Source organism: Oncorhynchus kisutch, linkage group LG22 (assembly GCF_002021735.2).
Source record: "Oncorhynchus kisutch isolate 150728-3 linkage group LG22, Okis_V2, whole genome shotgun sequence".
Classification (NCBI taxonomy): Eukaryota; Metazoa; Chordata; class Actinopteri; order Salmoniformes; family Salmonidae; genus Oncorhynchus; species Oncorhynchus kisutch.
The window spans coordinates 46,824,975-46,840,828 of NC_034195.2; the positions used below are offsets into that span (position 1 = coordinate 46,824,975).

At 42.7% G+C, this 15,854-nt stretch overlaps 1 protein-coding gene across 2 annotated transcripts; it reads right to left on the minus strand.

Annotated features, from left to right (window-relative positions):
* Positions 1–575: 575 nt before the first annotated feature.
* LOC109867787 (ladderlectin) lies at positions 576–4,236 on the minus strand. 2 transcript variants are annotated; one of them, XM_020457073.2, is made up of 6 exons: positions 4,056–4,236; positions 3,367–3,454; positions 2,976–3,109; positions 2,664–2,798; positions 997–1,108; positions 576–836 (listed from the first exon to the last, which is right to left on the minus strand). In XM_020457073.2, exons 2-6 carry the CDS (start codon positions 3,440–3,442, stop codon positions 766–768), a joined length of 528 nt encoding a protein of 175 aa, XP_020312662.1. In that variant the 5' UTR covers positions 3,443–3,454; positions 4,056–4,236; the 3' UTR covers positions 576–765. The 2 variants fall into 2 exon arrangements, with proteins under 2 accessions (XP_020312662.1, XP_020312663.1); XM_020457074.2 differs by having other exon boundaries at positions 3,367–3,451; positions 4,056–4,201.
* Positions 4,237–15,854: the final 11,618 nt, after the last annotated feature.

Genomic DNA, 15,854 nt, shown 5'->3' on the forward strand with positions numbered 1-15,854 from the left:
CTACAGGAGCAGTTAATTAAGTTTGATGTATTTATTTTTGGTTGTGGTTTGCCCTTTTTTCACTTTGACAACCTGTGGCACCAAAGCTGCGTGGCCCTGTCTCACTGGGAGTATCACACCATACAAGACTAATACACTATAACAAGCACATATTGTACTCACACATGCCTATACCCAGTGAGAGTTTGGAAGTATAAAGCTACATTCGGGGATTCTGCAAAAAACAAAATGGCTGAACCACTACTTTTTATACAGGGAAGGGATGTGGTAGGGAAATATAACACCTCTCAAATGCATAGACAGTGCTCTGACAGTCTGTGACATCCACATGATCGTTTTGAACTTATTTTTAAAGGTACATACACTGTTTGTTTATGTTCATGTTGTTTGTGGAGTAATGCAAATTTGTGGTCTTAAAAGAGAAGAATTTATGAATTATATTCTTCAAGAATCAATAATTGAAATGACCATTGAACAGACTCCCAGATCTTAGACTGTACCTTTTGGAAACCTTTCAAAGGATTTGACAATTATGGCAGTATCATTCATGGTTAATAATGACTCATGAGAGAAAATAATGTGTACACCAGTTTTATTGACAACAAACCACAGAATCATTACTCAACATTTATGCACAACAAGTAACTAAAATGTTAATTTTACCAAAACAAATCATTTTAAAAGTATTTGACTTGTGTGTTCAGTTAGGATGCTGACACTATGGAAAAACGTTTCTTTTTCAGTTGAGTTGATGTTTTGCTTGATTTAACAGCTTTTCAGTTCGCACACCAAGGGCAATTTCTCTTCACAGTTTAAATCGTTCCACTTTTTGTCACCTTCAGAGCAAACACGGAACAGAAATGAACTCTTAAACCAACTCAGATATAGACACAACAATATCATTGTCTGTGTGTGTGCCAGATTTCTTTGTTAAATGTACAATTTAAAAGTTACATTTGATGAATGGATCAGTGAATGATAGTGGGCTAACTGTACCTCCAAAGTTCATTTCAAGACAGTGCTCCCTGCCACCATAATTATTGGGCTCTCCTTTCTCCCAGTTCTCGTAATCAAATTTGGAGCCGTCACTCCAGAACCATTTTTTGTTCTGTGGGGAAGAAGTAAGGTCTCAGTTTCAAAGAAATCCCATATTATCATTATAAATATTTGTATGATTATTATTGGTATTATTGTAGTAGGTGCTGAAACATACTTATTTTCTTTCCTGCACCACCTGTAGTGCCAAACCGCAAAAGCTACCAACACAAAACAACTTTCAAATGTGTAGACTGGCACTGGTACTGTTGCTTGAAAAAAACGTGTTGATACTTATTATTCACTGAGTGTATAAAACATTAGGAATACCTTCCTAATATTGAGTTGCGCCCCCTTTTGGCCTCTGATCAGCCTCAATTCGTCAGGGCATTACTCTACAAGGTGTCGATAGCGTTCCACAGGGATGCTAGCCCATGTTAACTACACTTTGTACCACTACTACTACTATTACTACTACTACTATTACTACTGCCGTCACTACCCCACCACTACTACAACTACTACCATTCCTACTGCCGTCACTATCCCTACCACTACTACTACTATTACTACCCCTACCACTACTATTACTACTACTACCACTACTACTGCCGTCACTACCTACCACTACTACTATTATTACTACTACTACCCTTACTACTGCCGTCACTACCACTACTACTACTACTACTATTACTACTACTACCATTACTACTGCCGTCACTACCCCTACCACTACTACTACTATTACTACTACTACCATTACTACTGCCGTCACTACCCCTACTACTACTACTATTACTACTGAATAACTAGGAATTAGATAAGATACTGTCCTTCAACATTTACTGTATATACACTATCGTTCAAAAGTTTGAGGTCACTTAGAAACTTCCTTGTTTCTACTACTACTATTACTACTGAATAACTAGGAATTAGATAAGATACTGTCCTTCAACATTTACTGTATATACACTACCGTTCAAAAGTTTGAGGTCACTTAGAAACTTCCTTGTTTGAAAGAGTTGCATGCATTATGTACAACATTTACTTGTTTACAAATAGCTTGTAGTTTACAATTAATATACAATTAAATGTACTATATCAAACAAGATAATTTAAATCATGACAGTTATGTATATTCTTCTGTATATCTAATTATATATACATATTATATATACCCTTACTACTGCCGTCACTACCCATACCACTACCACTATTACTACTACTACTACCATTACTACTGCCGTCACTACCACTACTACTACCATTACTACTATTACTACTGCCGTCACTACCCTTGCTACTACAACTATTACTACCTCTACCCTTGCTACTGCCATCACTACCCCTACCACCACTACTACTATTACTACTACTACTATTACTACTGCCATCACTTCCCCTAATACTACTATTTCACAACCATAAATACTTAATGAGTTTTGTATTATTGTTACTTTCGGCATTGTTATTATTATTATAATAATAGTGTGCCAGTGAATACTGAAGTGGGCATTTTTGGGGGGAGTACATCTATAAGATCGTTCAAACCTAGATCTGACTTCACAAGTGACCCTTGAGATATTGATGAGCAAATATCCTATTAATCTGTGAGTATACTCTACCTGAACAGCATCAACTCCTCCAATCCAGATAGTTTGATGTTGGCCGGTGTTTTTCAACACCAATTGCTGTAAATTATAGTTGTCCCCACAGTTGTGCACAGAGGCCAGGTTTGCTCGATGGGACAGACAGTAGCTCTAGAGAAAGTGGCGGACAAGGACAAGGACAAAGACATTTCATAATGTAGTTATTAGTCAGTAGGCCAGTCTGTGAGGATTTGTCTTCTGGACTCACAATAACGTCAAAACAAATAAGCGAGTTGATTTCAATTGAACTTCTACTTTAATTCACAGTAGTGGGTAAGAATGATATACCTCAGCTCGGGGCCATGTCATTGCAGTGTTGACAAACATAAAGCAACGTGATCCGTATTTGGTCCAACCTCCGGGGCATGGATGATCACTCTCTGCTGCTCCTGCCTCCTGCTGTTCCTCCTCCACCCCAGCCTCTGTAAGGAGGAGACACAGTGCACGTTCCACATTGCAGTTGACTTTAAAGGTGAGAGGATACTGACTGATCTACAAATCACCTTGCATAATAAATAACTATTCAATATTACTTGAAGGTCAGTCAGTCACACACACACACACACGCACACGCACACGGACATGCACGCGCAAGCACACACACACACCTCTGCTAAAACATAAAAAATACAGAATGAATGAATTCATAATGTAAAGTGTAAAATGGATTCCCTCTTACTTGTGGCACGTAGATCAAAGGCCTCGCCCAGAACAATGGCAGCGCTGAGAAGCAGAAGGATGGTCAACATCGCCATTGATATAGTCTTCTGAGAGAGAGAGAGAGAGTGAGCGAGAGAGCGCCACAAAGACAGACAGAGAGACAGACAAATACAGTGAGAGAGAAGCCATTAAGACAAATTCAGTAAGTACTTCAGAGTAGGTGAATGCAGTTTCCCTAGCCTCTCCTCGATTATTCCCAGCCATTCCACTTAGCTGATGTATTCCACTGCTATCACATCAGATTCAATTAATGAAGGGCTTGTGATTAGTTGACCATTTGTCAGCTGTGCTTGTACTGGAATAAATCCAATAAATGGAATTGGGGGAACTGGAGGAGAGGTTATGGAAAAACTGTGTTGGGTGTGTATGGAACTCCTTAGGCAACATTTCCCCAACTCGGTCCTGCGGTGCACATTTTGGACCAAGTTTGGGAAACGCTATGCTAAGGAATACCAGGTATCATTCCTTCAACCACATACAAGAGAATAGCCACGCACACAGGAATATGTATGCTTCCTAAATGGCACCATATTCCCTTTGTAGATGCAATCCTTTTGACCATAGCCCACAGTGCACTAAATAGTGATTAGGGTACCAATTCAAATGCAGACAGGTACAGTTTTAAATGAATAACTGTTGAAATCTCACCTTCTGAAATCTTCAGTTGTAGCTTCACTTCTTCAGAGATCTTCAAAGAACTTCACTGGGTTCTCTCTGTGTCCTAACTTCTACCTATCCCTCCTTTAAATATGTTTTTCAGAGACACCTTCTTCAAGAGCGGAGGAGGATTGGTTTGTAGTAACTCTGTTGGCTTCCCTGAAACAGCTGTGAAGGAAAACGTGTCACATGCTGACTTAAGGCCTTAAGGCCACTGCATGGTGATCAGCCCTCAGGCCTTTTAACAAGAACCACCACAGACGATGGCCAAATTCACCAGATGATCCTTGATCTGTTTGTTTGAATGCAGAATAAGAACCCTCTCTGTACCACAAGTTTTCCTACACTCTCAGAAAATGGGTACGGTTAGGGTACAGTATTGTTCCCTGAGGTATAAAAATGTAAAATTACACATAGTGTACCTTTAGAGGTTCGGTATCTTTTAGGGTACATGTGCAAATAATCTAGTATTATGGTACATGTTTGTACCTATTATGTTTTATGTGAAGGTACAATCATTTGCGGTGTGGCCAAGTGAGGCCGTGGCTTTCAGTTAGTTATTTTTGGCAACCCGCAAAAGGAAGTGTTGTACCAGTTTAAGTCATCTATGGATATGTTAATTCAAGTGTGAGCATGTCTGCTAACTGTTCTGAAGTCTTTAAAAAGGCTTACATAATAGCATTTGACATTAAAGTGCTGAGCAAAAAGGATTCTCGGTGAGCCGTTTAATTTAGCTCCATTCGCGTAAAAGAGCTGTTCATATGGCTCCCACATGGCTCTTTGCTCAAAATGTTTAAAAACTGACAGAGAATCATGAAAAAATTGCAAATCTCCGATGTAAAGTCTAAAAAAGTAGCCTACCATTATGTGTTGAATGTTTGAATGTCGTGAAATGTTTTTTTACGCACTGCAAAAAAGAGTGTGGCCCAGAATGAAACACTCTCCCCAATATTGATTGTTCCTGTGGTGAGAATTCAACATCTTTAGAGAATGATTCTGAACTGAACTGCAGAGAATTGTTGTTTGCGGCTCAAAAAGCAATAGTAGAGATATGCAAATCAGGGAGCCAAATCTCTTTCATCCATTCGATTCAGTTCCTGACATTCACCAAAATATATATTCAAAAGGAGCAGTTCATTCGCAAACAACCCATCACTAATACAGGCCTCTTGGGGTAATGATTAAGGTGCTGGTTTGACAAACCTGCAAGGGTACAAATATTCACCTATAACTAATGGTACTATAGACCTTGTAGGGCCTTATAGGGTATAAATATTCACCTATAAATAATGGTACAATGAACGTACCTTATAGGGGACAGCTACAGTAGGGGTTCCCAAGTCTTTTTTGGCCCGCAACCCCATTTGATAAAAAAAATGTGCAACTTCAACATGTAAAAAAAGCGATGTAATCAACGACCAATATTAACTGGGGCGATGATATGACAGTCTATTACAAATCAGTCTGACAGTACTTTTGACTGTAATTCAATCTGAAGGAAGGTTGGTTTGAAGTGACTGAAATACATCAGAAAGGTATTGGGCAGGTCAGAAGATCATCAGGCAATGATTTGTATGATTTTTAGTGTTGAAAATAACATTCTCCCTCCAGTCTGATTTAGTGCCTTGTCTTGTCCATTCTGTTCTAAGGAGGCTTGTGGGCATTGAAGAGGGGAAGAGAAAACACATATGTGTTCCCGAGAGTCTTATCTTTCAGTGATGCGGTGATAATAACTTAAACCATTCAAAAGATATGACCCCATTTGTAGGAAGAAAACAGAAACAGCTTGGTTTATTACACACACATCTAGCGGCTACCGGTTACTGACCCAGGTTCTATAAACCAAGAGCAAGTTTATCTCACGACCCCATGTTCAATTCGGCAACTCCACATGGGGGCAAGACCCCTAGCTTGGTAAACGCTGCACTACAGTGACAAGGGTTTGTACCCCTTTAAGTACAATGCAGTACCTTTATTCCTGCAAGTACATGTTAAACCCTGGCGTGGTGACTGTGTGTATTGAGAGTTGTTTGTATTCTGTCAATGCCTCAGGATGCCACTGGGTAAACGTTCCCTGGAATTATTATTAAGTGAATTATCTTATTGGATAAATAACTTTTCTGTGATGATATCCGGGAGAAGGCGTGTCTGAAGTAAACAGAGTACTTGACCTAAAGCAAGTCCTGCCATAATTATCACGCTTGCAAGCAGCCAGTTTTACTCATTGTACATTTGATTCATTTCATAATATGATTAATAAACTGAAATCAAAGGACCTTAATGATAAATTGACTATTAAGGGTTTTCTGTACCACAAACAGACATAATTCAGAATAACGATACTCCATTACAGTGTTAAAATATTGAATTTTAACTTTATATGCCAAAATACTTTCTTACAGTTTAAAAGCAGACACGTGCACATCTAGAGGTCTAGGGATGGCTGCCTTTTGCCCTCGACCAGTAATCAACCTCAGCATTTCTAACACACTGTCCCATCTTTTTACTGAGGCCCCCGTCCTGTTATTGCCTGGCCAACTGATGGCCAAATTCACCAGATCAACCTTTACCTGTTTGTTTGAATGCAGAATGAGTGAACCATCTCTGTTCCCGAGTTCTCCGACATGCTCAACCCTGACATAACCCATTGAGGAAATTACTTTGATGACACATTTTCGGCAATGTAAATAGAATCAATAACTTAAAAACAAAATAACTTTTTTTTTTTAACAATGGGTAACACTTTATTTAAAGGGGGGATACATTAGGCATCAATAACACCTGATTAAACCAGAGGGGTTGGGTTAAATGGGTAACACTTTATTTAAAGGGGGGATACATTAGGCATCAATAACACCTGATTAAACCAGAGGGTTTGGGTTAAATGGGTAACACTTTATTTAAAGGGGGGATACATTAGGCATCAATAACACCTGATTAAACCAGAGGGGTTGGGTTAAATGGGTAACACTTTATTTAAAGGTGGGATACATTAGGCATCAATAACACCTGATTAAACCACAGAGGGGTTGGGTTAAATGGGTAACACTTTATTTAAAGGGGGGATACATTAGGCATCAATAACACCTGATTAAACCAGAGGGGTTGGGTTAAATGGGTAACACTTTATTTAAAGGGGGATACATTAGGCATCAATAACACCTGATTAAACCAGAGGGGTTGGGTTAAACGGGTAACACTTTATTTAAAGGGGGATACATTAGACATCAATAACACCTGATTAAACCAGAGGGGTTGGGTTAAATGGGTAACACTTTATTTAAAGGGGGGATACATTAGGCATCAATAACACCTGATTAAACCAGAGGGGTTGGGTTAAATGGGTAACACTTTATTTAATAAAGGGGGGATACATTAGGCATCAATAACACCTGATTAAACCAGAGGGGTTGGGTTAAATGCAGAAGAGACATTTCGGTAGAATGCATTCAGTTGGGCAACTGACTATGTTCCACCTTCCCCTTCATAACAATTTCATCACACATTTACAGGTAACCAGCAAAATCAATGAAACAACAACGTAAAGCATCTTAATAGGGCGTTGGGCCACCATGAACCGCCAAAACTGTTTCAATACGCCTTGGTGTAGATTCTACAAGTTTCTAGAACTCTATTGGAGGGATGCAACACAATTCTTCCACAAGAAATTCCATAATTTGGTGTTTTGTTGATGGGGGTGGAAAACGTTGTCTCATGACCCGCTCTAGAATCTCCCATAAGAGCTCAATTTGGTTGAGATCTGGTGACTGAGATTCACACAAACACCCTTTAAACCCACTATACTCCTTTGAGACCCTTCTTTCAAAGTCACTGATATCTCTTCTAGCTATGGTAGTCAAAATAATGGGCAACTGGGCATTTTTATACATGAGCCTAAGCATGATGGGATGTTAATTACTAAATGAACTTAGGAACCACACCTGTGTGGAAGTACCTGGTTTCAATATACTGTGTATCCCTCATTTACTGAAGTGTTTCCTTCATTTTAGCAGTTAACTGTGGGTTTTCATAAGGAGTTTTCAAAATAAAAGACCACTCAAATAGATGTTTATTTAGGTATTTATTTATGTTATGCAACAGAAATGTGTATTTTTTCTGCCACGGTAACCAACCCTCTGATATACTCACAGGTGGGAGAATCAAGGTTAGTGATTAGTGACTGTGTGTATTGAGAGTTGTTTTTCTTCTCTTGTGATCTGTCAATGCCTCAGGATGCCACTGGGTAAACATTTCTTGGAATTATTATATTATTGAATTATAATGATCTAAATGATCTAATTGAAATATTAACTTTTCTGTGGAGAAGGCTTGTCTAAAATAAACAGAGTACCTTATCTAGAGAGCGTCATGCCTGGCATAATTATCAGGCTTGCAAGGAGTCCGTTTTACTCATTGATAAATTTCACAATTTGATCAATAAACCATAACTAAATTACAAATGGACTATTAATTGTCCTCTTTCACACTAACAGACATAATTCAGAATAAGGACACTCCATTACAGTGTTAAAATGTTGAATTTCAACTTAATATGCCAAAATATGTTCTTGCAGCAAAGGGGAGGAATGTTGTTTAAAAGCAGACACGTGCACATATAGGGGGTCTAAGGGTTGGCTGAGCACCTGCCCTTTTGCCCTCGACCAGTAATCGGGCCTGACATTTCTAACACACTATCCCATCTATTCATTGAGGCTCATGGCCTATTATTGCCTTGCCAACTAATGGCCAAATTCACCAGATCAAACTTTTCCTGTTAGTTTGAATGAAGAATGAGTGAATAATCTCAAACAGGCTTCTTGAATTTACCTATTTTATTGCCATGTCTTCCCAAGGAGCCTGCTCAATCCAAGGAGAAATCCAGACCCAAGCCATACTGCCATACCACCCCCACTGTGACAATAAAGAGCACTTTCTCAACTTAAGTGATGAGTTCAAGAAGCTGAAAACAGGACAGATCGTCAAGTGGACAAAGGATGGAAAAAGGTGTTGGAAGTGCGAACAATCCCACAAAGCTGATGCTTGCACCCTCAGACGACCATGCAAGACATGTAAAGAGCAGCACCTAACGATCCTTCATGACGCCATACTGGAAAACCAGAAAAGCCTGCTCATGGTGAGTGTCCCCACGACCAAGGTGTACCCGGACAGACCCAAACCATCGGCGAAAGTAATGCTGAAAGTTTTGAAGGTCTTACTTCACATTGGAGACCAAGCCCTGGAGACATACACGGTGCTCAACGATGGCTCGGAGCGTAGCATCGTCCTGCCACACTCTGTTCAACAACAACTAAGACCCTCACCCTCAGGACTGTTCGACAAGATGATTTGCAACTGCAATGTGCTTCAGTTACCTTTGACGTGTCCCCTCCTGCTCAAACTGTTCAAGAACTGTCAGATACGTCAGGCATTCACTGCAGACTACCTAGGCTTTTCTGAACACTCCTCCCATTAGCAGCTCTCCAAAAGCGATATGACCACCTCCGTAAGCTGTCTTTGCCACAGGTAGACTAAGCTCAAACTTCGCTGCTGATTGGTTCAGACATGCTTCACCTTCTGATACCAATGCAACTACACTGGCAGTCCACACCAAACTCTGCTGGTACTAGCAAGGCGCTACTAGCTTTTTGCACACAGCACCAGCTGAACAACAGTGCCTGCTCACCACTACTGTTTCGCCTTCCGCCGAGCTCTTCAAAACGTGGAGTGACTTTAGCAGATTGATACCCTTCCCTATGTGAGTGAGAAGCTGGAGACTCGCTCGAAACAAGACCAGCAATCCATGACGCTTCTCCAGAAGTCCTCTTCTAGGATAGAAGTTGATTACTTCAGCGCTTCGCTACACCCATGTTTCGTCGAATCAACGATGCAACTCTCCATGCTCCAAAGGAAGCTGTACTGCCAAGCCTCCATAGCACGGAGCGAAGACTCGCAAGACCCAAAATGCGCAGAGGTGTACTGTCAGAAGATCAAGAAGCTGCAGAGGGCAGGTTACGTGTCACTGTTGCCACCCGAGGTAACTGAACAATCTACTGGTTTATACTCCACCATACTGTGCATCAGAATGGAAAGGACAGGATTGTGTTTAACTGTTCATTCTAACATAAAGGACAGTCGCTCAATGACATTCTCTTCCCTGGACCAACGTTGGGACCATCCCTGCTCAGTTTCCTGCTGAGATTCCGTCAACATGCCGTACATCAAAGGCATGGTTAATCAGATCCGCCTCTTACCAGCTGACAAACCGGTGCTATGCTTCATCTGGTGGAACATGCATAGAACTGAAGAACCAAGGATCTATGAGTGGCAGGTCTTGCCATTCGGAAAGATTTGTAGTCCCTGTTGTGCCATCTACGCTCTGCAGCGACACGTTCAGGACAACATAGGAGCCAACCAAGTGCTTGTGAAGTCAGTCGTGGAGTCATTCTACGTGGACAACTGCCTTTGAAGCATGCCCTCTGCCGATGAAGCAAGAAATCTCATTAATGGACTGCGGCAGTTGCTTCATACTGGAGTTTTTGAGATAGGCCAGTGGGCTAGCAATGTATCAGCTGTCATTGAGTACTTAACATCTGAGGTCAGATCGGAAAGCAGTAGACTGTGGCTTTCCCAAAGTAGCACGGATCTCCAGGAACCAACCCTGGGGCTATGTTGGAACTGCCTCAGAGACTCTTTGGGCTACAAGCACCGCACTGTGGAGCGCTCCAAACATACAATGAGGATATCTACAGCATGCTCTCCCATCAATACGACCCACTATGCTACATCGAGCCTTTCACAAACCAATCCAAGGTACTCGTCCAGGACCTGTGAAAAGAAGGGATAGGTTGGGTCAACCCCATTCAGCCTCAGAGCCTGCTGGACAGATGGCTTGTCTAGGAACAAGAGATTCCTGACCTTGTCCAAATGGATTTCCCCCAGAACTTACTCACAACCATATGCTGACAATCCAAAGTTGACCAGAGTCCTCCACATATTCTGTGATGCATCAGAGAGAGAATATGGCTCTGTTGCCTCCATGCAGACTGTGTATGATCAGAAGCAGGTACATATTTCCTTCATTCTGGCTAGGTCTCAAGTTGCGCCAAAGAAGCAGCTGTCGATGCCACGCTTGGAGCTGAGTGCTGCACTCACTGGGGCTCAGCTGGCCAGTGTCCTCCAATCAGATCTCACCCTGCCCATCGGACAAGTCATCCTCTGGCCCAATTCCACCACAGTCCTTCATAGGCTCAAGACAGAATCATGTAGGTACAAGGTGTTCGTAGGAACTTGTGTTGCAGAGTTTCAGAACCTTACGGATGTAGCCAACTGGAGGTATATGGATATATGGATATTGCGAACATATTGCGAACAACCCGGCCGATGACATATCTCGGGCCAAGAGCAGGCCTAACCACATTGATGGCACCTTCTTCAACACTCAGAAGATCAGTGGCCTTCAATGCTCGTTGCTGACCCGCAGCCTTATGACAGCGAATTGAAGAAATCAGCCTTCTGCGGACATGTCTGTCAGTTCCAGTCCTCAGATCCCAGGTATCAGCAAGTTTGATACATGGAAAGACCTCAGGAAGGCAAGAACTAAATCCCTACACAGGGAGGCTGATCTACTATCCAGTTCACCCAGTGAAACAGCAGACTGCATAGCTGCAGAGAACCTTCTCCTGAAGCAAGCTCAAATGGAATCGTTTCCTGAAGAGGTGAAGGCCGTCATGTCAAACCGGTCTATACCTTCTAACAATCATCTGGTTCCCTTGTTTCCTGAGTTTGATAAGGATGCAGTATTCCTTAGAGTTGGCGGTAGACTGCGAAGAGCAGAGCACCTGGAGATGGATATGCACCCCATCGTCTTGGATCCACATAATCCACTCTCATCCATTCCAGCCCAGAGAGGGTTCTGGCAGAACTGCGTTGCAGTTACTGGACATCTGGAAGTTTCAGCACACCTGTTTGAAATGCCAAAGATGGCGCGCCAAACCTGAAGCTCCAAAGATGGCAAATCAAATCAAATCAAATAATCTAACAATTTCACAACAACTACCTTATACACACAAGTGTAAAGGAATGAATAAGAATATGTACATATAAATAAATGGATGAGCCAAATTCACCAGATCAAACTTTTCCTGTTAGTTTGAATGAAGAATGAGTGAATAATCTCAAACAGGCTTCTTGAATTTACCTATTTTATTGCCATGTCTTCCCAAGGAGCCTGCTCAATCCAAGGAGAAATCCAGACCCAAGCCATACTGCCATACCACCCCCACTGTGACAATAAAGAACACTTTCTCAACTTAAGTGATGAGTTCAAGAAGCGGAAAACAGGACAGATCGTCAAGTGGACAAAGGATGGAAAAAGGTGTTGGAAGTGCGAACAATCCCACAAAGCTGATGCTTGCACCCTCAGACGACCATGCAAGACATGTAAAGAGCAGCACCTAACGATCCTTCATGACGCCATACTGGAAAACCAGAAAAGCCTGCGCATGGTGAGTGTCCCCACGACCAAGGTGTACCTGGACAGACCCAAGCCATCGGCGAAAGTAATGCTGAATGTTTTGAAGGTCTTACTTCACAATGGAGACCAAGCCCTGGAGACATACACGGTGCTCAACGATGGCTCGGAGCGTAGCATCGTCCTGCCACACTCTGTTCAACAACTAAGACCCTCACCCTCAGGACTGTTCGACAAGATGATTTGCAACTGCAATGTGCCTCAGTTACCTTTGACGTGTCCCCTCCTGCTCAAACTGTTCAAGAACTGTCAGATACGTCAGGCATTCACTGCAGACTACCTAGGCTTTTCTGAACACTCCTCCCATTAGCAGCTCTCCAAAAGCGATATGACCACCTCCGTAAGCTGTCTTTGCCACAGGTAGACTAAGCTCAAACTTTGCTGCTGATTGGTTCAGACATGCTTCACCTTCTGATACCAATGCAACTACACTGGCAGTCCACACCAAACTCTGCTGGTACTAGCAAGGCGCTACTAGCTTTTTGCACACAGCACCAGCTGAACAACAGTGCCTGCTCACCACTACTGTTTCGCCTTCCGCCGAGCTCTTCAAAACATGTAGTGACTTTACCAGATTGATACCCTTCCCTATGTGAGTGAGAAGCTGGAGACTCGCTCGAAACAAGACCAGCAATCCATGACGCTTCTCCAGAAGTCCTCTTCTAGGATAGAAGTTGATTACTTCAGCGCTTCGCTACACCCATGTTTCGTCGAGTCAACGATGCAACTCTCCATGCTCCAAAGGAAGCTGTACTGCCAAGCCTCCATAGCACGGAGCGAAGACTCGCAAGACCCAAAATGCGCAGAGGTGTACTGTCAGAAGATCAAGAAGCTGCAGAGGGCAGGTTACGTGTCACTGTTGCCACCCGAGGTAACTGAACAATCTACTGGTTTATACTCCACCATACTGTGCATCAGAATGGAAAGGACAGGATTGTGTTTAACTGTTCATTCTAACATAAAGGACAGTCGCTCAATGACATTCTCTTCCCTGGACCAACGTTGGGACCATCCCTGCTCAGTTTCCTGCTCAGATTCCGTCAACATGCCGTACATCAAAGGCATGTTTAATCAGATCCGCCTCTTACCAGCTGACAAACCGGTGCTATGCTTCATCTGGTGGAACATGCATAGAACTGAAGAACCAAGGATCTATGAGTGGCAGGTCTTGCCATTCGGAAAGATTTGTAGTCCCTGTTGTGCCATCTACGCTCTGCAGCGACACGTTCAGGACAACGTAGGAGCCAACCAAGTGCTTGTGAAATCAGTCATGGAGTCATTCTACGTGGACAACTGCCTTCGAAGCATCCCCTCTGCCGATGAAGCAAGAAATTTCATTAATGGACTGCGGCAGTTGCTCAATACTGGAGTTTTTGAGATAGGCCAGTGGGCTAGCAATGTATCAGCTGTCATTGAGCACCTAACATCTGAGGTCAGATCGGAAAGCAGTAGACTGTGGCTTTCCCAAAGTAGCACGGATCTCCAGGAACCAACCCTGGGGCTATGTTGGAACTGCCTCAGAGACTCTTTGGGCTACAAGCACCGCACTGTGGAGCGCTCCAAACATACAATGAGGAATATCTACAGCATGCTCTCCCATCAATACGACCCACTATGCTACATCGAGCCTTTCACAAACCAAGCCAAGGTACTCGTCCAGGACCTGTGGGATAGGTTGGGGCAACCCCATTCAGCCTCAGAGCCTGCTGGACAGATGGCTTGTCTAGGAACAAGAGATTCCTGACCTTGTCCAAATGGATTTCCCCCAGAACTTACTCACAACCATATGCTGACAATCCAAAGTTGACCAGAGTCCTCCACATATTCTGTGATGCATCAGATAGAGAATATGGCTCTGTTGCCTCCATGCAGACTGTGTATGATCAGAAGCAGGTACATATTTCCTTCATTCTGGCTAGGTCTCAAGTTGCGCCAAAGAAGCAGCTGTCGATGCCACGCTTGGAGCTGAGTGCTGCACTCACTGGGGCTCAGCTGGCCAGTGTCCTCCAATCAGATCTCACCCTGCCCATCGGACAAGTCATCCTCTGGCCCAATTCCACCACAGTCCTTCATACGCTCAAGACAGAATCATGTAGGTACAAGGTGTTCGTAGGAACTTGTGTTGCAGAGTTTCAGAACCTTACGGATGTAGCCAACTGGAGGTATATGGATATATGGATATTGCGAACATATTGCGAACAACCCGGCTGATGACATATCTCGGGCCAAGAGCAGGCCTAACCACATCGATGGCACCTTCTTCAACACTCAGAAGATCAGTGGCCTTCAATGCTCGTTGCTGACCCGGAGCCTTATGACAGCGAATTGAAGAAATCAGCCTTCTGCGGACATGTCTGTCAGTTCCAGTCCTCAGCTCCCAGGTATCAGCAAGTTTGATACATGGAAAGACCTCAGGAATGCAAGAACTAAATCCCTACACAGGGAGGCCGATCTACTATCCAGTTCACCCAGTGAAACAGCAGACTGCATAGCTGCAGAGAACCTTCTCCTGAAGCAAGCTCAAATGGAATTGTTTCCTGAAGAGATGAAGGCCGTCATGTCAAACCGGTCTATACCTTCTAACAATCATCTGGTTCCCTTGTTTCCTGAGTTTGATAAGGATGCAGTATTCCTTGGAGTTGGCGGTAGACTGCGAAGAGCAGAGCACCTGGAGATGGATGATATGCACCCCATCGTCTTGGATCCACTCTCATCCATTCCAGCCCAGAGAGGGTTCTGGCAGAACTGCGTTGCAGTTACTGGACATCTGGAAGTTTCAGCACACCTGTTTGAAATGCCAAAGATGGCGCGCCAAACCTGAAGCTCCAAAGATGGCAAATCAAATCAAAGTTTATTGGTCACATACACATGGTTAGCAGATGTTAATGCGAGTGCAGCTAAATGCTTGTGCTTCTTGTTCCAACCGTGCAGTAATATCTAACAAGTAATCTAACAATTTCACAACAACTACCTTATACACACAAGTGTAAAGGAATGAATAAGAATATGTACATATAAATATATGGATGAGCGATGGCCGAACGGCATAGGCAAGATACAGTAGATGGTATAGAGTACAGTATATACCTATGAGATGAGTAATGTAGGGTATGTAAACATTATATAAAGGGGCATTGTTTAAAGTGACTAGTGATACATTTATTACATCACATTTTTTATTATTAAAGTGGCTAGAGATTTGAGTCAGTATGTTGGCCCTTTTTTCAGAATTTCCACCTGACTGACGTGCCCAAAGTATG